At 40.8% G+C, this 22,922-nt stretch overlaps 1 protein-coding gene across 4 annotated transcripts in view; it reads right to left on the bottom strand.

Moving 5' to 3' along the window:
• The window catches only part of NEK7 (NIMA related kinase 7), a 148,372-nt gene that overhangs the window by 47,152 nt on the left and 78,298 nt on the right, over positions 1 to 22,922 (bottom strand). For 3 of the 4 annotated variants that reach the window (XM_051821072.2, XM_070055070.1, XM_070055071.1), the window contains 3 exons: positions 21,561 to 21,701; positions 10,114 to 10,176; positions 7,189 to 7,299 (listed from right to left, as the gene is read on the bottom strand). In XM_051821072.2, coding sequence (XP_051677032.1) covers positions 7,189 to 7,299; positions 10,114 to 10,176; positions 21,561 to 21,701 — 315 coding nt within the window. The remainder of the gene's footprint in view (positions 1 to 7,188; positions 7,300 to 10,113; positions 10,177 to 21,560; positions 21,702 to 22,922) is intronic. The other variant, XM_070055072.1, reaches the window with a different exon arrangement.

Raw genomic sequence — 22,922 nt, 5'->3', positions numbered from 1 at the left:
AATTTGAAATATATTTTATCAACATTTCTGACAAGCTGAAATAAATCACACTCTTATTTATACATTTCTAAGATTGGTCTCATTCCCTCTACACTGAAGATCAGTGGAATAAACAGTATAATGAAGGATATAACAAAATGAAGCATGTGCTAGGCCAATTTAGACTACAATAAAAACACACAGCCCACCGTAACTGAAATCTGTTTTGTAAGACTCTATTTTCCTTTAATACTCTGATTACAGACAATGAAGAAATATATGATAAAACATTCTGGATTTCCTTTTATCCTACAACTCATCTGGGAAGTATTTCATCTGACCACAGCCTCAGGTATTCCTTTGTCACTAATTAGAGAAATACTGAATATTTCAACTATAAATTGCTTAATTATATTTGTCAGCCAGCTCCAAACCAATTAATTATTTACTCATAAAAATCTTTGATGCAATGCTATCCAGAGGTTCATTTCTGGAATACAGACCAGAAGCTATATTTCCTCTTCTACCCCAATTAAGCTGAAGACTTGAGAGAGTGAAATACATTGTTGTGATGCACAATGATTTACAATGAATTATGTTTTGCACAATTCAAACATTTGCTGCTGTCCTTTTATCAAGTGGTGGGTCATTGTTATGTTCCTTCACTAAGAAGGACTTTTTTCTTTTATTAAAAATTGCTAACAGGACTAACAGAGCGTTAAATCAATTTGAGAATTTTTCTGCCCTCCTCTCTACCCCATAAAAGTTTCTGTGACAAGACATTGTCTCCTCTTGTGCCAGTATTCACACTCTCAGCAACTGGCCACGACCCCAGAGGGTACGGCAGTGGGAAACTGCTGGGACTCGTGTCACCTACTGGTCCCCAGAACAGAGAAGTGTGACAGAGGTAAAACCACCACCTTTTAAACATCTAGGCACCACACACTTACTGAGTTTCTTCTATGGGCAGGCACTTCCCTAGAAACTGACTTAGCGTGGACAGCAAACCCGACACAGTCCCTGTCTCCAGCAGGGTACTGAGTCTAATGAGAAATGCAAACACCAATAAAACAATCACACAAATAATGACATGAAAATACAACTCTGTTTCATGAAAGAAGGGCACTGGGATAATATCTGTAGCACAAAACAGCCTATGAGTCACGGAAAATGCTTGAAAACGTGGTGTCCAAGTGATGAACTAAAGGATAAATAGATATAAATTTGGCCAAGAATGGAGAAGAGCGTGGGCAGACGTAACTACACAGACGAATGCCCCGAGAAAGGCAGAAGAGAGAAGACATTCAAGGCGCTGAACGTCAACGTGCTGGAGCACAGGAGAGAAAGCGGGGCCTGACTGCCTGCTGAACACCCACTCCGTGACAAGCCCAGTGCTGTCGCCGGGATGAGGGTACACGAAACAGACCAAAGCCCCCTCCGCGGGGAGATGATCTCACGCACCACACAAAGCTTAGTAAATCCCGTGCGACACTGTCTCGACTGCACTGGGAAACCGGGGAGGAGCTGAAGGAGGGCAGACACCTCCTTTCTCACCTCTCCCCTCACTTCAAGACTGATGGAGAACCAGAGTGGAAGAAAACAGGCTGATGCTGGGTGGAGTTAAAAAGGCCTCACTCTGCAGCCAAGAGGTTAGGGAGAGAAATGGAAATGGAGCTGGAGGGAGACATTTGGAAGGTATTTAGAAGAAAAGATAAAGAGAACTTGGTCAGAGACTGAAATGGGAGAGAGAAGCATCAAAGAAGAGTCTGGTTCTCCAGCCTGTGCAACTGGATGGACCAGCGCTGAGCCCCGAGGCAGGGAGCATGGGAGGGGGTTGTCTACAGAAGATCACTCATTGGTTGCTGAGCTACACAGATTCAAAATTCAAAATTAGCTTCATGCTAAAAATTAAAAATTAACCCAAGTTAACCCAAGAGTTTAGACAGTAACTGAATTCACAACCAAGACTGAGATTACCTACAAGGTTAAATACAAAGCAACAACACAAAAAGACCAGGACTGACACAAAACTCCACCACCCAAAGGCGATGGAGAATGACCCAGTTAACAATGAGCATTTCCTGGGACCAGCGCTGTGGCACAATGGGTTGAGCCACCAATATCTACTTTCCATCTAGCTCCCTGCTAATGCACCTGGGAAGGCAGAAAAAGATAACCCAAGTGCCTGGGCCATTGCCACTCACATGGGAGACCAGGATGGTGTTCCAGTATCCTGGTTTTGGCCTGGCCCAGCCCTGGCCATTGTGGCCATGTTGGGAGTGAACCAGCAGAAGGAAGATCTCTCTGTCCCTCCTTCTCTTTCTCTGAAACTGCCTTTCAAATAAATAAATAAATAAATAAATAAATCTTTTTTTAAAAAAATGAGCATTTCCAGAGAAGTAAGAACAATACCAAGACACTCTGGGACTCATTAGGGTGGTGGAGGAATTAAGAAGTGCATGCTGGGTGCCACTGAGAGATTACACAGGACAAGGACTGAAGGAAGTCCCCTGGACTCCATGACAGATGATGTGCTACAAACAGGATCAGGAGGTAGTATCTGAATGAAGGAGAAGAAGAATCAGGGCAGTAACTGAAGGAAAAGGCAGGCGGACAGATGTGAGGGTGGTAAGACTTTATCAGGAAGGTCTTCGCAGAGCATCTTATTTAAAATAGGAACACCCCTCTCCAAACTCCTTACTGCCTTCTTTATTTTCTCCACGTCAGTTATCAACATCTGGCAAATCATATATTCTACTTGCTTATCATTCTGTTCTCCTCCCTAGAAGAGAAATTTCTTAAAAGAATGAATGGGCTGGCGCCATGGCTCACTTGGTTAATCCTCCGCCTGCAGCACCGGCATCCCATATGGGTACCAGGTTCTAGTCCCATTTGCTCCTCTTCCAGTCCAGCTCTCTGCTATGGCCCGGGAGTGCAGTGGAGGATGGTCCAAGTGCTTGGGTCCTGCACCCCATGGGAGACCAGGAGAAGCACCTGGCTCCTGGCTTCGGATCAGCGCAGCACCGGCCGTTGTGGCCATTTGGGGGGTGAACCAACGGAAGGAAGACCTTTCTTTCTGTCTCTCTCTTTCTCACTGTCTATAACTCTACCTGTCAAAACAAAACAAAAAAGAATGAATGAAAAACACAGTGCATGCACGTGTGCACGTGTGGATGTTTCAGCTAACAGAAGCTGAATACACTGAAACAACGAAGGGATCTAGAAGATGTACGACGGCCATGACGCAGGACTAAGGAGAGATGATCGTAAGGGGTAATGTTTCTTAGAACATGAGCAGTGAGGAGAGATCAGCCAGGCGTAAGAGCATACAGCCATTCTCACGGGTCCCAAGACTATGGTAGCAGGAGAAAGGGGAGAATAGTAACTGGTGCATGCTGGACTAGTGGCTTCAGCCACAGGCAGGGCGAGGGCATTCCTTTCTGATGACGTCATTTCCTCTGGGAAAGGAGGGGCATGAGATCTCTGTGAAGTGGAAAGAAGGGTAAATTTTGTACACTGTAAAGAGAGCAGAGGCAGAGTGGGGAGCAGAGGTTAAAATGGAACAAGAAAACCTGAGTATCTATCAAACATCATATTCTTATAGATGTGTGTACACATATATTTGCACAAGTCTAAAAATAAGTACAAGTATATAAAAACATACAAACATGTATATATGAACATACATACAAAAATTATATATAAATATGTAAACATGCATAAAATACATATACATTAAGTAATCCTTATAACAACCCTATAAAACAGATATTGTTAACCCAGTTGCCTGAAAGGAATATCTGGATCCCTGCAATAACTAAGGGCTATGTATTACACGGAGTCACCACATGGTGGAAGACACTTGGAGGTGGTAGATGTGGAGGCAGGGGAAGCTGTCACTCCCTGAATCTGGTCAGAAAGTAAATTTCCTATATGTTGAACTAAGGGGGGGAACAACTATTTTTATTTGCCTATAATGGTATTCTTGATTTCTAGATAAAGTGTCCTAGGTGCTAGTAGAAAAAAAAAAGAAAGAAATATAACCAGGCTGTGAAGTGTTCTACCCTGTGAAACTGCCTGGTCAAACTTTCTGTTATGGCTATTATGCTGATATTGCCATAGCAGCCCAAAGTTTGACAATGATTTTCAACCTTCAGGTGACCCAGAATGTCTCACATCTTAACAAGGCCAAAGCTAACAATGCCTTTAATAAAGGACAGGATCATTACAAGCTTCTACAATCAAGTCTATCAGATACAAGGAGAAACAGTGTTTCCAGTTCTCCCAGGAGCAACCACTTCAGTATTCCACCAAGAGATTAAGTTCCTAAGCTTGGAACTTACTAGGAGTCAGTTGCTATTCATCATTCAAAAAACTGTCACCCTTTCTCCCAGCCTAAATAGCTCTTTAAGTGACAGACACCCTCAAATTCCAGTTAGAAATCTCAAGTGTATTCCGAAGGCATAGTTATTCTGTAATAGTTACTACTCACTGCTAAACAGAATTCTTTGTCCTAAACTTACCTTTTTTTATTTTACTTTATTTTTATTTTTATTTTTTTGACAGGCAGAGTGGACAGTGCGAGAGAGAGACAGAGAGAAAGGTCTTCCTTTTGCCCTTGGTTCACCCTCCAATGGCCGCCGTGGCCTGCATGCTGCGGCCGGCACACTGCGCTGATCCAAAGGCAGGAGCCAGGCGCTTCTCCTGGTCTCCCATGGGGTGCAGGGCCCAAGCACTTGGGCCATCCTCCACTGCACTCCCTGGCCACAGCAAAGAGCTGGCCTGGAAGAGGAGCAACCGGGACAGAATCTGGCGCCCCCACTGGGACTAGAACCCGGTATGCCGGCGCAGCAAGGCGGGGGATTAGCCTAGTGAGTCGCAGCGCCGGCCCCTAAACTTATCTTACTGATAGAGGACTTTCACTTTTTCTTCCCACTACAGGTAATTCATACCCTAAAGTATTAGACAAATAATTTTATATTTGTACTGTCTTTAAAGGACATTTACTTTGATATATCTATTTGGTACACAAATGTTTTTGTAAAAGTTTGAATTTGATATTTGCATTTCTTTTTTAAATTTTTGATTAGAATTTTTTTATCTGTTCTCAATTTGAAAAGACATGTTTTGTTTGTGGTTGGCTTTCTGGGCTAGTGGAGGGAATTCCCTAAGACTGACAATCAGATAATTCATTACAAGTGATTCTACCTACAGGGGTTTTTAGCCAGAGTCAGAGAGACAGTACTCTGTTACAAGAACATTACCTTTCTATCGTGTTGTGTTGTGGTTACAAACTGTCTCCATCTTACGGAAGAGGAAACCAAGACTTAGAGAATGTAAGTGACAAGAGAGGTCAGTGGCTGAAAGTGGGACTCACACTTAAGACCAGGTCCTTAACTACCTTGATCAAAGATGGGGATGCTCTGTGCTGAAATGCACATTGTGTGCACATCAACATTTTCCTAGGGAGGACGAGGACTTGCAGCCCACTTTCAAAGTAATTCTGAAACAAAAACCTTTAAGGCCTCTAAAGAAAAACACATGGATTTTTGTTTTCAGATCAACCTAATTTCAGAAATGTCACCTCTGCCATTTACTCACAATGATACTTCTCTTGCCTAAGTATTAAGTTTACTTCTCAGAATCCTTGTGATGATGAAGTGAGATACTGTATGCAAAGCATCTACCATTGTTGTTTACAAGCCCTTACTATAACTTCCTATAACTGAGATAACAAGTTATAGTCCAGTAACTACTGAGGGACTGAATGTACAAGCAGACAACGCTCAAACCATATACAAAAGCTGAACTTTACCCCACAGCCTGCAGAACCTGCCCAGAAAACCAACCCTCTGTCTACCACAAGCAACCCAGGAAGCCAGCCTGCTCTGTTAGACCTGCAGGAAGCTAGACTGCTACCTGCAGACACAACCCTGGAAGCACAACAGTGACTTCAGTAACAGCTGGCCCTAAATGGCCAAGACTCGATTAGTAACAACTGAGAGCTTCTCTAATTTTATCATTGCTTCCAACTAGAGGCAACCAGAGAAAGCCAAATAAGTGCCCCAACCAAACACATAGGATGTTCTGCTTCTAGTTAGCCTGTGCACAGCTTCTCCACAACAGCCTCCAGTCAGGCTCACCTGAGCCTTTCTTTTTCTCCTCTATGATGTTTCTACTCCTCCAACTGCCTTAAGTCTCGGCCGAGACTGCCCAAGTGACAGTGACTAACTCCCTTGCTATAGCAAGCTCAGAATAGTCTTTGTTTTTCTTGTTTATTCACATTGTTCAATTTGTCTTCCACAGTGATAGCAAAGACTGTTTATTCCAGCAGCTTCTTTGCAGCTAGGTATGTCCATGAAACTACATATTGGTCAAAGGGATGAAGCAGACAATGCTGTATGGCAGGCAGCAATCAGGAATGTGTTTTAAAAGATAACCAGCAAGCCAACAGTGATGTGAGATCAGATTTGACAGGTCAGTCACCACATTAGCCCCAGATTTTTATGGGACAAAAGCAAACGTAAGGACTGTAAATGCTAACAGTAGCAACTCCTATTTACTTAGCAACGTACGTGGCACTGTTCTAAGCTCTTAATAAACACCGATCAGTGCAATCATTACAACAAACCAATGACATTGGCTCTATTATGGACTGTGTTTTTAAGAAAATGTCACATAGAGAAGTTACTTGCCCAAAGACAATTTTTGAGATTCTGTTATTTAGGGATTTCTATTATCTGTAGCTGAGTTTTAACTCAGTTACTATGTCCTTAGAATAGAAAGTTAAACATCTTTTAAGCAGTCAAGTTCAAGGGCTTATGTCCACGAACTAACTGCAAAGCTTCCTTTCTCGTGGGAAGGGCCTCTCTCAGAACAGGTGGCGCTGCTTTTGAAGTCTCTTTCTCCCTCCTCTCCCTGATGTCCACAGACAGGGGAGCAAGAATGGTCTGCTCGGAGACATCAAGCCACAGAATTGTAACCTGAGCTTACAGAAGACCAGCGTATAGGCGATTTCCTACTTGGAGTGTGCAAATAGTTAAGCTGGCCAGTGTGATCATCACCAGGTAAAGTACCTTCACCACCATCACTGTCACCTACACGTTATTACGCAGCTACCACAAACTAGGCACTGAGGCCTCTGAAGTTCTTTGCAAGCCCTAGAAGGAAAAAAGCCAACTTTATAATGACTTTAAGAAAAAACCTTACCTTTATCATTCTGGATAGATCACCAGCATCTGCTAATTCCAAAACTATATTTAACTCATTATCTTCAATAAATGATGCATAACATTTAATTACATTTGAATGGTTGAGTTGCTGAGGAAAAAAAACAACAGGCATCAGAAAGTTTGTCTTGTAAATTCCCAAGAGTCACTTAAGTTCTGTAATTTTTATTTATTTATTTTTTGACAGGCAGAGTGGACAGTGAGAGAGAGACAGAGAGAAAGGTCTTCCTTTTGCCATTGGTTCACCCTCCAATGGCCGCCGCAGCCGGCGCGCTACAGCCGGCGCACTGCACTGATCCGATGGCAGGAGCCAGGTACTTATCCTGGGTACAGGGCCCAAGGACTTGGGCCATCCTCCACTGCACTCCCTGGCCACAGCAGAGAGCTGGCCTGGAAGAGGGGCAACCGGGACAGAATCCGGCGCCCCGACCGGGACTAGAACCCGGTGTGCTGGCGCCGCAAGGCGGAGGATTAGCCTAGTGAGCCGCAGTGCCGGCCTAAGTTCTGCAATTTTAAATAAACTTAAGTGCCTATATTTCCTATTTAAAGAAATATTATGACAGTATATAGTGTTTTTTTAATGTAGTGAATTTTGAAATAAATTTCATTAATTACTTACAGTAAAACTACTTATCAATTAATTTTAATATTTACTATAAATATTAAAGTAGGCACTTAAGATTTTTAAAAGTATTGCTATGCCCAGTAAACATAAATAAATGCAACAAGTAAAAGGCAGAATTAAATCACTAACTGCTAAAATGAGAACTGTCATTTAAGGACAATCAATGGTAAATGAAGTATCCCATTTACTTCAATTTGAAGACTGGTCTTGGTATAATTTCAGTCCCCACCAAAAAAGAAACGGTATCTACTATACAGTATGTTAATATTACTTTTATATCAAACAATATAAATATACAGAACTTATCTGTGTGAGTTGATTTGTAAAATCATTCCTAAAAAAAATTCCACCTGTAAAAATATATGCATTGCTCTATACACAGTTACATATACTTTCTCAATAAAAATTATTCAAGAATTGTAAGTGACTTTCTTCTCCAGTTTCCATTTAAAGCTTCCTCTCTATATTTACTATGCTGATGTTATTGCATTTTTAAAAATAGTTTCCTCATTTGCACTAGTCATATTTTTTAAAGATTGATTTATTTGAAAGTCAGAATTATGGAGATACAGGGAGAGACACAGAGAGACCTTATACCCAGTGGTTCACCCTTCAAATGGCACATCAATTAGGTATGGGCTAGGCCAAAGCCAGGAGCCCAGAACTCTATCCAGGTCTCCCACGTGGGGGCAGGGTCCCAAGTACATGGGCCATCTTCCCAGGTGCATTAGCAGGGAGCTGGATCAGACGTAGAGCAATCAGGACTTGAACCAGCCCTCAAAAGGGAGGCTGGCAGCAGCTTAACCTGCTGCACTACAACACTGGCCCCAATATGTTCTTTCTATAACAAAAGTTAATGCATATTTAAACTAGTTTTTTCATGTGCCAAAAATAATTACAAATAACAAAATACTTTGGAAGAATAATTTGAACTTTTATCTTTTTTGATAAATCTGATTCATTTTAGGCGGCATAAGACACCCTAGTCCAACCTAAAAATTAAAAATGTAATGTAAGCCACAGCATTTGCCTACAGAAGCTTCAGTAAAGAAGCCGTAGAGATAAATGGAATCTCAGTCATGTTCTTAAGTGGATGAAAAACTAAAAGAACAATTCCTGACATATATTTCATATCCACTCTTTGTACATCTAGAAAAATTATTCAGAAATATTATAAAAAGTAAATGAACCATCTATATTAGCCCACATTCTCAGTGTAACACATTTTAATATAATACTGATGTATGCCTTTATATTCCTTAATCTTCCAATTTCCTTAATCTTTAAAAGTCTGGTCGGGATGGTCAACAGTTTCCTGGGCTGGGCATTGTGGCAGAGTGGGTTAACTCCCGGCTTGTGACGCATGCATCTCATTTCAGAACGCCTGGATCAGGTCCCAGCTCTGTTTCCAATCCAGTTTCCTGCTAATGCGCCTGAGAGAAGAAGCAAATGGTGGCCCAGATACTTGAGTCCCTGTCACCCACGTGGAAGATCCGGATGGAGTTTCTGGCTCCTGGTTTCAGCCTGGCCCATCCCCTGCTGTTGTGGCCATTTAGAGAGAATGGAAGATCTCTTTCCATGTTGCTCTCTCCTCCCCATACCTCCTAACCCATCATTCTGCCTTTCAAATAAATAACTAAAACTTAATTTTAAAAAAAGCAGGCTTCTGGGGCCAGCACTGTGGCATAACGGCCAAAGCCGCCGCCTGCAGTGCTACCATGCCATATGGGCACCAGTTTGAGACCGGCTGTTCTACTTCCAATCCAGCTCTCTGCTGTGGCCTGGAAAAGCAGCAGAAGATGGCCCAAGTCCTTGGACCCCTGCACCCGTGAGGGAGACCTGGAAGAAGCTCCCAGCTCCTGGCTTCGGATCGGCACAGCTCTGGCCATTGCAGCCAATCGGGGAGTGAACCAGAGGATGGAAGAACTCTTTCTCTCTCTGCCTCTCCTTTTCTCTCTGTGTAACTCTGACTTTCAAATAAATAAATAAACCTTTAAAAAAAAAAAAGCAGTCTTCAAAAAAAACTTTTCTTCAAAGTTTTGTGCCCCTTTTATATACTTCCTAGTTTGAAATAGATAAGAGCGTTACACTTATTTTACAATGAATCCCAAAGGCAGTTACATTCCTCAATGTGTTGAAATTCAAACTTACATAATGTTACTTGAAACTGGTGTGGCACAAGTCTGTAAAATCCTTTTGCATTTCAGTGTGGCATTTTAGTAAATCACCGTCATTTATATGTTCAGCAATGTTTGAAATAGCCAGTACTTTATTATTTACCTTAAGGAGGTCTATTTCCTTGATGCAATCAGCACGTGCTTTGGCATCCATCAAATCAAATATCTGAAAATAGAATTCAGAATTATTTAATAAAATTATTTATGATTCAAGCCATATCAATTTGTTATAATGCTCTCTATATAATCATATATATACAAGTATGTTTTCTGTCTTGCTAACTTTTTGTTACTGTGGCGACCAATAGGTATTTCATTTCATATTACCACTAAACCTGACATTTTTCCCTCCAGAGTAATCAGTATTAAAAATAGAAAAAGAATAGCTACATATCTCTTGACTTTCAGTTCTTAAGTTCAAATCAACAAAATAGAGGTTTTGACCAATAACAGTCAATATGCATTGAACCATTAATATATATTAAATGTATTGCATGAACTACCTCATCTAATTTTTACTTAGTCCATATGAAGATGAGATTAGTATTCCCATTTTACAAATGAGGACAAAGAAGTTTAGAAAGTTTAACAGAGGGGTGAGTATTTGGCAGAGCAGTAAATACACCAGTTGGGACTCCTGCATCCCATCCCATATTGAGATGCATGGGTTTACTTCACAGTTCGACGCCTGATTCCAGCTGCATGCTAATGCATACTTTGGGAGGCAGTACATGATGGCTCAAGTATTTGGGCACCTGCCACCGACACAGGAGACCCAGACCGAGTTCCCAGCTTGTACTCTCTGTCTCTCTCTCATTCTCTGTCTCTGTACCTCAAATAAATTTTAAAACATAAAAACTAAAAGAAAGCTTAACAGACTGACAAAAGGTCACACACCTGATCAACAGAACATCAGAAGGTATGCTCAGAATTATTCAACTACAACCTAAGCTCTGAGCCATCAATCTCAAATCTAAAACATCTAAGGTATGGACTCTTGGCAGGGTAATATCTCTCCAAAGGATGAAAACTGCTTCTTCTCTTTTTCTAAGTATAAAGAACAGAAACACAGACCATATATAAGCAGATATACTATGTACATTGCATTAAAATTTCATGGGGCAGTTAATTTAGGGGGAAAAAAAGTTTTAAAATCTTCCTTGGAGAAAATAAGGAAGAAAAGGTTGAACAATATAAATCTAATGTGAAAAATATGAAAATTAATAATACAATCAACAGATGTCAGGGGTCTCTAAAAACAAAGAAAACTTTCAAGGTTCTAAATCTGTATAAAACACATCAAAAAATAAAAAAGCAGTAATTTAGCTACTGCAGTCAACACTACCAAGTTTTTAATACCCTAGTCACATACAGCTTTGTAAAGCTGACATTTTTAGTTAACTTGATCAAGTCTTTCTGACTCACACAGCCAGTTTGTTCCAGGAAAAGTAGATGCATAACTGGAAAGTGGTACACTCAAGTCTTTTTAATTAGAGGTGGAATTACTGATAATTATCACAGTGCCGGCCTCTTTATACAAGCTGAGATAATCTTCACCGTTTGTGTAAAATAGGTAGTACTGGCTCCAAATTACGGATGAGGACAGAAGCTCACTGTCTTTCTAACATGCTATGGTCACAAAACGAGTGACAGACCAGGACTTCAACCTGTGTTTTCTCCATCGGCCCGAGCTGTCATGAAGTCTGATGCATACGTAACTAACTAGTAAGTACTAAAATGTAATGTGTGCAAAGTATGAAATCAGAAACCTAAAGAAAGGATTCCCATATGGGCAGGAAATAACATTAGAGATGAAACTTGAAAGAATTATAGAAAATAATGATATTTAAAGGTAAATATGAATGTAAAATTACATCTTATGAGACGTAACATTTGGTGGATTTCATTCCTAATATCCAAAAATGTATATTTCTAATTTTTCCTTAAAAAATGAAAAATCAGTGAAGACATTAAATAAATTTTAAAACAAAAATATAATGTACAAACTCATTGCCCCTGGCTTTTGTGTTCAGCACCTCCTTCTAGTTCTTGTACAAATGCCTGTGTTTTTTAACTAGTGAAAACAGCAATAGCATGTAAACTGATATATATGCTTTGTCATCTAACATCATAGCAAAATGCCTTTTATATTTCATTATAGTCTTCAAATTATTTTGGTTCTACTGTTTCTAATGAAAACTTCAAGTACTGACTTCATGTTTTATAAGTTTTAATGTAAAATGAGTACTGCACACTCCTATGGTTTGGAAAAATACATAATCATATTTTAGTTAACGGTTCATAAAAATAGACAATCTAGTTGACATCAAATTTTCTCAAATTAAACAACAGAAAAGGAAATGTGTTTGCTGGTGCGTGTATTAGAAACAGTAACTTCTATTTTCTCCGTTAATAGTAATTTTAACTTAGTATCTTAACTACAGTGAACCTGTGCTAATTACCATCGTTTCAGAAGGGAAGTGAACAGCAAGGAAAGGAAAAGAAAGAGAACTGGACTATGAATGTCAAGTCATCACGGAGTGCACATAAAATGTCTAGTAAGATATTCTTGGCAAACACGAAGCCCTGTTAAATATCAAACTTTGGCAAAGTGAAATAATAGGTAAGCTATACAAGGACACCAATAGTGGAATAAAAAGTAAAACAAAAGCTACCACCATCAAAGCACAAACAGCATGATTCTACTTCCTGAAGGAGGGAGAAACCTTGTACACCAAAACGCTCCTCAAGAACACGGGAGCTTTACTCTTCACAGGCATGATTGGCACGAATAACCTGAGCCTGGCTACAGACAGCTTCCATCGCTCATGCCCATGTTTGCTACCATCTACAAAGAAGATCATCTAATTATTAGCTTTTACAGATACAAGTAAGAAAACAAGCTTGCAGTCCATAACAATTCACGCCATTAGGTGCAGAATGAAGACTGGAACACAGAAAATTATCTTACAGCGTACTGAAGAACTACTTGTACAAGTGCTATGAGAACTTCAACAGCAGGTGGAGTGGTGTAGGGTGGCTGGCAGAGCTCCCAATATTTGATTTATATAAGCAGTAAACCATAATACTATTCAGAAAGATTTTTAGTGAAAACAAGTAAAATCAAAATTCCTTATTTAAAGGAATAAGCTTCAAGTGGGTATCTGACATAGCACTTAAAATGCTGCTTGGGACACCCACACCCTATACCACAGTGCCTGGCTTTGAATCCTGGCTCCACTCCCAATTCCAGCTTCCTGCGAGTGTAGACTCTGGAAGGCAGCCATCCACGTGCAAGACCCAGAGGGAGATCCTGGCTCCTGGCTTTGACTTGGCCCAGCCGTGGTTGTTGCCAGGGGAATAACATTTGGGGAGTGAACCACCAGACGGGAGATCTCCCTCTCTTTGTCTGTCTAAGTGTGTGTCTCTCTGCCTTTCAAATAAATATTTTTTTTTAAATAAAGGAACGAGCTTTACATTTAAGCAAATTCTATACAGAAGTCATTCATTCCCCCAAACTGCAAAATGACATCAGAAAAATTATGCTGCTCAATAGCACACTAAATAATAACAAACAGTAATATACACAGAAAAATTTTAATTTGACGTTGACACAGACTTGCACTTCAGAATCAAAATGGCAAGAGAATTAATGAATTCTAGCCAAATCATGAATGCTGACACTATTCTTGGGAACTGCTAGTCACAAGGGACTTGAGGTAACTCAATATGCAGGGAAGCACAAAATTCGAAGTATCTTATATTTTTGAAGGAATTCCTGAAAAAAATTTTAGGAGACATAAAAAGGATAATGTGGCACTAGTAATTAAAGTGAAGAAAACCATGAACTTGGAGACACATGCTAATTAAATCTTCCAGTAATCACTGATGGGCAAAAAAAAGCAAGAGTAAGTGACACGTAAAGATTTATTTGAGAGCTTTAGGAAACCTTTAGCATACATGAAACATCAAGATAGAAACATGCTATACAGAAATGTCTCTTTCACTCAGTTTATAATTAATTTAGAATTATAAATTAACTTGTATTTTAAGTTAAGTTTCATAATATCAAAGGTTGGTTCTCAAACACTAGGAGAAATAAGCATTACAGGCATATTTACAGCAAAACTTAAAATCTGAACCAATTATATTTAACTAGAAATTGTATCCTTTCTTTTTCTCTAAGCCAACAAATCAAGATTAAAGCAAGCACTGAATTTTTAGATTAAGTCATTCCCAGACACAGATTCAAAGCTGTCTGGTGATTTCATGAGTTAAAAAAAGGCAGTATGTATGGGGTTAGTGGAGAATCTGGATTTGTAAATATCTTTTTCATAAAATATTGATAAGCAAGTCTTCAGAAGTCATCTTTTTCAGCTCTAACAAAGTTTCTTTGGGTTTTTTAAACTTACTTTACACTTGGTAAGAGCAAAGTTATGTTAGCAAGTATTGGCTAATATATTCTTGGTATTCTCTGAATCATTTTAAAAGTTTTCTTCTGACACTTGGAGGTTGTGCCAGAATTACTCACAACTAATGAAGCTGAAAAGGTTCACACTAGGTGTCTTAAAAAAAGGAGAGACCTTACAGTTAGTTAACAGAAATGTCCGTAAAAAGGCATGTGTCAAACTGCTAGAAGAAAAATCACTTAAAATATAAGCAAAGAAAGGACTTAAAATATGTACACTCAAACCTGGCATCTTTCATTTTAAATAAACCTCACATATGTGGAAATCTTAACCAAGTATCGTCCAAGCCTTACCATTTAAGGCTGGGGGCCTGTCTAGATAGAAATTACATTCAGTGAGCAAAATAATCTCCAAAGAATTAAAGTCCACTACTAGCCAGTCTCTGCCTAAACACAAAGGCTAAGCAAGGTCAGGCCAGTGGTGCTGTAGCATAGCAGGTAAAGCCACTGCCTGCAACCCATGCATGCTGTATGGTTGCTGGTTTGAGGCCTGGAAACTCCCCTTCTGATCCAGCTCCCTGCTACAGGGAAAGCAGCAAAAATATGGCCCAAGCGCTTGGGATCCTGCCACCTATATGGGAGATCCAGATGAAGCTCCTGGCTTTGGCCTGGCCCAGCCCTGTCTGTTGTGGCCATTTGAGTGAATCAGCAGATGAAGATCTCTCTCTCTCTCTGTCTCTCTCTCTTTCTCCCCTCTCCCCCTCCCTCCCTCTCTCACTCCCTTTCTCCCACTCTCTGTAATTCTTTCAAATAAATAAATAAATAAATGTTAAAAAAAAAAAAAAAATAAGATGAGCCCAAGAAGAGTTCTATCCTGGTGCCAGAAACTTTGCTCCTTCTAACCCATCCTGTGATATACTTTCTGTCACCTTCTCTCATCCTAATGCATAATACCTCTGAACTAGAATTTAAAACACAGGACTCAGTTTCTTTCTCACAGACTCTTTAAAGCTGTAGCAAACGAGAGTATGAAACTAGATAACTATTTGTGCCCTTAATTATTTCATGACCATTAAAAAGCCTTTTTGAGATGCCTTTTAACTCAACAAACTCATAGATAGTTATGGATAGTTCCAATCCATCAGTAAGCACTACTCAGTAGGCTTCCTTAATATTTGAAAAATTATTGTGAAACTTATGCTTTGTTCAGATTTTGTGAGGACTTGAAAGTTAGCAAAGCTTGGTCAGGGCCAGGGCTATGCCATAAAAAGCCACCCTACTGAGGTACATCGGTAGCTGTGAGTGAGAATGTAGGTATGGAAGATGCAAAGAATTCCAAAAGTGTAGCTGTGAGAGATACTCCAAAAGTAGGAAAAAGAATCCACTGACATGAATATAAAAGGGGACACCCAGAGAGGTAGAAAAACTAAGATGGTACAATCAGGCAATTCAGAGAAGATGTGGGTACTGAGGCAGGAGATTCTACAGAGAGCAGGAAGAATGTAAGCGAATGATGTCTACAGGCAGAGAAGGCAGGCCCAGCTGGGAGGAATGGTGCAACTGGTCAAGCAGTCTTAACACAGACAGGAGAGCTGGAGTTAAGAGAAGACAGGTGGGGCTGGAGCTGTGGCGCAGTGGGTTAATGCCCTGGCCTGAAGCGCTAGCATCCCATGTGGGCGCCAGTTTGAGACCTGGCTGCTCCACTTCCGATCCAGCTGTCTGCTATGGCCTGGGAAAGCAGTCCTTGGGCCCCTGCATCCACGTGGGAGACCTGGAGGAAGCTCCTGGCTCCTGGCTTCCAATCGGTGCAGTTCAGGCCATTTAAAAAATAAAAAAAATAAAAATAAAAGAGAAGAGAGGAGGCAGCCTGGGCTACTGAGCATGGAGGAGCAGCAGCTGCAGGGAACAGGGGCTGTGCCTGAGGCTTCAAACAGCTGGCGGTTCAGGGTTCTTCTCTATCATGGGACTCCATTCCAGTGGGAAGCACAGGAGTATTGCTACTAAAGGAGAGTAAGTACCTTCCCTCCAGCAGCACCACAAGAGAGAACCTGAGTCCTTCTCTCCTATAGGACCTGGAGCCATGAGCTCATGTGAAGAAGAGACATAAGTAAATAAACACTGGAGAGGAGTCAGGGGTGGGACAATGGGGATATAGCAATGTGGGGGCACCTACTTCAAAATTTTCTCAAGCAGGCCAGCATGGTGGAGCGATGGGTTAAGCTGCCACCTACAACACTGGCATCCTGTATGGGTACTGGTCCAAATACCAGCTGCTCCACTTCTGATCCAGCTCCCTGATAACTGCCTGGGAAAGCAGCAGAAGATGGTCCAAGTACACACATGGGAGATCAGAACGAAGCTTCTGGCTCTTGGTTTCTGCCTGACCAAGTCCTGGCCATTGCAGCCACTTAGGGAGGGAATCAGTGGATAGAAGATCTCTTTCTCTCTCTCCCTCCCTCTGTTACTGACTTTCCAAAAAAAATAAATACATCTTTATTTAAAAAGTTTGCTCAAATAACTGACAAAGGAGTCAGAAAGAAAATCAAGAAAACAGGAAAATCAGATCTCTAGAGTCTGAGACTACAGAATGGTGGCTGGCAGTCACAGTGAGGTGCAGGAGCCAGTCTGCTGGAGGGCAGCAGCGGGAGAGTTGGGAGCGGTAGTTACAGAGGGGCAGTAAACATCAAAAGACATATTTTCTCTCCAGAAGTTTCTTTTGAAATCATCTCAAGCAAAAAGGTGAATTTGAACAAAACATATTATCACTTTAGCCTTGTTTTTAAGACTACATAAATTTTTAGCTTTTCAGTAAAAAAAAAAAAAATTAAAAACAAAACCCCTGAAAATGGATGTTGCAAAGCCAAACAGTGTTACTGAGAATATAACTTCAGAGTAAACACAGAGAATTTAAGTATTACTGAGTAAGTGAGTACCAGAATACGTCACCTGGGGCCAGCACTACCGTGCAGTGGGTTAAGCTGCCACCTGCAAGCCTAATACTGACATCCCATATGAGTGCCTGTTCAGGTCCCAGCTGCTCCACTTTTGATCCAGCTCCCTGCTGATGCAGCTGGGAAAGCAGATGAAGATGGCCCAAGTGCTTTGGCCCCTTCCACCTATGTGAGAGACTGGGATGGAGTTCTAGGCTTCTGGCTCCAGCCTGGCAGAGTCCTGGCAGAGTCCTGGCAGTTTCAACCATTTGGGGAGTAAACCAGAAGATGAAAGACCTTTCTCTATCTCTCCCACCCTCACTCTCTCTAACTCTGCCTTTGAAACAAATGAATCTTTTAAAAAAAAAAAAAAACTTCACCTACTATCAAGTAATTTGGGTAGCAATAGTCAGAGAACTAAGAAACAGTGACACTCAAAATTCGCACTACTATAATATCATGTCATGAGACTGCTACAATAAAAATTAATTCCAATTATATCACTGTAATTAATGGACTAACTATAATCAAGATTTCATGTAAAAGAGCAAAATAATTCTTTGCTAATCTTCCAACACAAAGGACTAAAGTTTTGAGGCCCAGCTCATGCCACCTGTGAAGGTTCCCTGAGGTCGTTCCAATTTTGCCTCACACCTGTGCTGAAGGTTGCTCCCAGTGCAGGGCGCTCTCACAATCTGAGAGGTGCCTTTCTTGTACCCTCATCAGACGCCCTGTGCTGAAGGCTGCTCCCAGTGCAGGGCGCTCTCACAATCTGAGAGGCGCCTTTCTTGTACCCTCATCAGATGCCCTGTGCTGAAGGCTGCTCCCAGCACAAGGCGCTCTCACAATCTGAGAGGCGCCTTTCTTGTACTCTCATCAGACGCCTATGAGCAGCACTCTGTTTATCGTAGTGCGCCCAGAGCCTCCCACACTTACCAATGGGTACAGGGGATCAGTAAGTACTGGCAGGATGAACTGAATGATCAGCATGTGGGGAAGCACTGAGGGAGGGAGGCAGGGAGATTGAAATGCAAATACATTTGTCCCCATAATGATTTAAAACGTTGTTCCCTAATTGAATAAACTAAAATTATCTTCACAACAGCATTTCTATTAGGAAGTTAAATTTAGGGGCAGGCATTTGGAGAGTGTTAAGATGACACCTGATGTGCCCACATCCCATACTGGAGTACCTGGGTTCAAGCCCTGGCTCTGCTCCTGATTCCTATTTCCTGCTAGGGTGCACCCTGGGAGGCATCAGGTGAAGGCTCAAGCACTTGAGTCCCTGACATTCACCTAGGAAAGATGGATTGAGTTTCTGGCTCTCAGCTTAGACCTAGCCCAATCCCAGCCCATGTGGGCATTTGGGGGGTAGATAAATGATACTGCTCTCTCTGCCTTAATAAATTAATAAAGTAAGATTTAAACTAGAAGATGCATAATTTCAACATTTAACAAAGCAGCAAGGAATGACATAATCCAAAAAGACAAGCATTAACTTCCCATAGCAATCTGATGATCATCTCAGTATAAAATGGAGACAGGAGGGAGCTATTTAATACTGATTGGAAACACAAGTGTGCAAATTAATTCATACTTATTCAAACTTCCAATCAATAAGAAAAAAGTATAGTCAAGTGGAAACAATTCAGATGGTACTATAAAGGATCTAGAAGAGTTTTTTTTCCCTCCCTCTTCCATCCTTTCCATCTTTTTTCATTATTTCTTTTACTTGTAATTCTATTGACAAGGGGAATCGAATTGCCTTTTTTCCACATTCAGAATCAGTATGAAGGTAGACAAGGGATCTAAGAGGCCCCCAGGGATGGATAGATGTCTCAATCTATCCATCTTCCAAGCTTGGCCACTTCGGGCAAGTGCACAGCTATCTTCTCTCCAGACCGTTTTTTGTAATTTTGTTTTGAAAATAATGACTTTTGAAGATTATTATCCTACTTGAGAATCTATAGTGAATCCTTACATGCCTACTGTACAAATTCCAATGCTCTTCAAAATGCGGTCACACATTTATAGCCTGGCTCAAGTTCCAATTCCACCAACTCAATGGCTCAAACTAACATCTCCATTCTGTGAACCTTTATTTAAAACATGATCCATGCCACGGGGTTTAATATTTAACTGGCAGGAACAGTATCACTGCTGTCTTTTTAATCATTATTATTTTCCTCATTTCTCAAAGATACATAGTAGAAATCTAATACATTTTTAAATGAATCACAGTTCTTTTATAAGGGAATAATCACTCCAGGAGTCACCTGCTTCATAAACACTAGTGTCCGGCTTCTATATTGTGTTGTCATAGGCTCCATGTGGTACACTGGAAAAGACATGACTGCAATTCTTATATGCTGCTGGTGAGAAAGCCAAACAACTTGGCATTAACTTGTAGTAGACATGCATCCCCTGTGGCTCATTATTTCCATCTTAGGCACAAACAAAAAAGAAATTCTTGCAACTGTGTACTAGGAAAGACGTACCAGAATATCATAGAAATACTGTTTATAACAGCGAACAACTGTAAGCCACATTCACAGGGACCGCCAAGAACAACTGGGTGTCATGTGACAGGGGAAAGGTCAGAACACACGCACCAACACGAATTAACGGCTCAAATATAAAAAATAAAACTGTTGGCACTGGCATGTAGTTATTATACACAGATAATGCACGAATAAAATATGCTTCATTTATATAAAGTTAAAAATGATAAAGTAAACATTTTATTCTAGAAATTTATACAGATATAGGGGAAAACAATAAAGAAAAAGAAATGCTAAACACTAAATTCAAGATATGGTTATTTCTGAGAGAAAAGAGTAACACACCCAATTAAAAATATATTTAATGTTTACTACTTAAGCTAGTTATGGATATGAAGTATCTCTATTATCGTTTAACATACATACCATATAAAATCTTTCTTTAAGATTTATTTTATTTATTTGAAAGAGCTACAGAGAGAGAGAGACAGAGAGATCTTCCATCTGCTGACTCACTTCCCAGATGGCCACAACAGCTGGATCTGAGCCCATTTGAAGCTAGGAGCCAGGAGCTTCTTCCAGGTCTCCCATGTGGGTACAGGGGCCCAAGGACTTGGGCCATCTTCTATTGACTTTGTAGGCACATTAGCAGTGAGCTGGATCAGAAGTAGAGCAGGCTACACTTGAACTAGCACCCATATGGATGCCAGCGCTTCAAGGCCAGGGCTTTAAACCCACTGCACCACAGCAGCGGTCCCACCATATAAAATCTTATACTCCTGAGTTGTGAAAGCTTTTCTAAAATCACTCCAATCACTGAATGTAGGTAAAAAGACCAGCCAAATTTTTAAAGCTTGTAATTAATGTTAAAAATTAGTGGGGGCTGGGGGATGGAGGGATGGTGTTGTGGTGTAGGGAGTAAAGCTGCACCTTCAATGCCAGCATCCCATATGAGCCACCAGTCTGTGACCTGGCTGCTCTGCTTCCAATCCAGCTCCCTGCTAATACACCAGGAAGAAGCAGTGGAGATGGCCCAATGCTTTGGTCCCTGCCACTCACATGGGAGACGGGGACGGAGCTCCTGGCTCATGGCTTTGGCCTGGTCCAGCCCTGGCCGTGTGGCCTTTAGGGGACTGAACCTGCAAATGGAAGATTCATTCTCTCTCTCTCTTTTCTCCCCCTCCCTCACTCCCTCCCTCTCCTTAAGGCTGATGTTCAAATCAATAAATAAATCAATAAAATAAAAAAGTTAGGGAGCAGGCATTTAGCCTAGAAGTTAAGACACCCATGTTTTATGTCAGACTCCAGTTTCTAACTTCAGTTTCCCACCAATGCAGACTCTAGGAGGCAGCAATGATGGCTCAAATAACTGGGTTTCTGCCACCGATATCAGAGGCCTGGACTGTGTTTCTGGCTCTCAGCTTTGCCTTGACTCAGCCTCAGCCACTGGAGGCAATGAACCAGTGGATGGTTCTTCTCTCTCTGCCTCTCAAATAAATTAATAATAATGATGAAAATTTATTAAAACTTAGTTTCAACTCTGTACTAAATTCATACTTTTAAAATATAATGTTCATTCTTCCCCAGCATTCTCAACTGAAGGTTATCATTACCAAATTATTCAGGAAACACTTTTCACTATTTATTATTAACTATCTATTATTCACATAGTATAATTTTTACATTAATTACAAAATTACAATCATCTTACCTGTACTTTTTTTAAAGCTACCAGTACTCCATCCAAGAGACAGGCTGCTCTATAAACTTCACTAAATTGTCCACGACCGATTTTCTTTTCTATTCGAAAGTTGGCTAATGTGTTATAGCCCATATCTGGTCGTAAGGCCTTCTGTAATTAAAAATATCAGAACAATTTTCAATCAGACAGTATACACACAATTGCTCATCATGTCTATGTAAGTAAGTGATACCTGTGGTAAGCCTGCCAACATCTATTCATTCTGCAAATACTTAAAGAATACCTACTCACACCAGGTACTGTTCTACACTCTCAGGACAGAGCAGTTAACTAAACAGACAACAATCCTTGTACTTGAGGAACACATATTCCAGAGGGCGAGAAAAATAACACACACAGTGAATGTGAAATATTTACCTGCAGAACAGCAACATGGAGTAGCATGTAAAACCACCACCTATCATATTCACCTGCAGGAACAGCAACATGGAGTAGCATGTAAAACCACCACCCACCATACCGGCACCACTTTGAGTCCCCACTGTTCCCTTTCTACTCCAGCTCCCTGCTGCTGGCCTAGGAAAGGTCTCCCACGTGGGAAACCCGGATGAAGCTCCTGGCTTGGGCTTGACCCAGCCTTGGCCACTGATGCCATCTGAGAAGTAAACTAGCAGTTGGAAGACCAATATCTCTCTCTCTCTCTCTCTCTCTCTCTCTCTCTCTCTCTCTGTCACTCTCTCTCTCTCTTTCTCTGTCACTCCCTCTCTCTCTATAGATGACTTTCAAATAAATGAATGAATAACTTTCAAATAAATTAATATATGCGTATATATATATATGTGCATATTGTAGGCATTTGGGGTGGGAACCAATGGATGGGGAATTTCTCTTTGTCTCTCTGCCTTTCATATAAATAAATAAATAAAATTTTAGAATAATGAAATCTAGTGTCCCTTCCAAAACTGGCCATGAGGGTGTCACTGGAGAGAAGAAATGAACAGGTGAGGAACGGGGAGAGGACAATTATTCTATGCTTCTATATAATGTTTAGATGATGAGCCTCTGATCATACTACCTATTATAAACTACAACTTAGAAAAAAATCATTCTGAAGTACCTAGAGAAAGTCTAGATAGCCTTTGCCAAATTTCTGTCCAGTATCACCAGCGTACCACACTGATACAGACCAGAAACAGACTATTTTAATCAAAACAAGGATACTTCATAGCATTCCCCTCCCATCCTTGTCACTCCTTAACACCTGTGAATACGACCATTTAAAATGTATTCGGGGCTGGCACTGTGATGCAGCAGGTAAAGCTTCTGCCTGCAGTGCCGGCATCCCATATGGGTGCCAGTTCAAGTCCCGGC

Source organism: Oryctolagus cuniculus, chromosome 13 (genome assembly GCF_964237555.1).
Source record: "Oryctolagus cuniculus chromosome 13, mOryCun1.1, whole genome shotgun sequence".
In the NCBI taxonomy this organism is placed as follows: domain Eukaryota; kingdom Metazoa; phylum Chordata; class Mammalia; order Lagomorpha; family Leporidae; genus Oryctolagus; species Oryctolagus cuniculus.
Note: the sequence above shows the minus strand (reverse complement) of the source record. Positions and strands in the feature narration are given on the sequence as shown.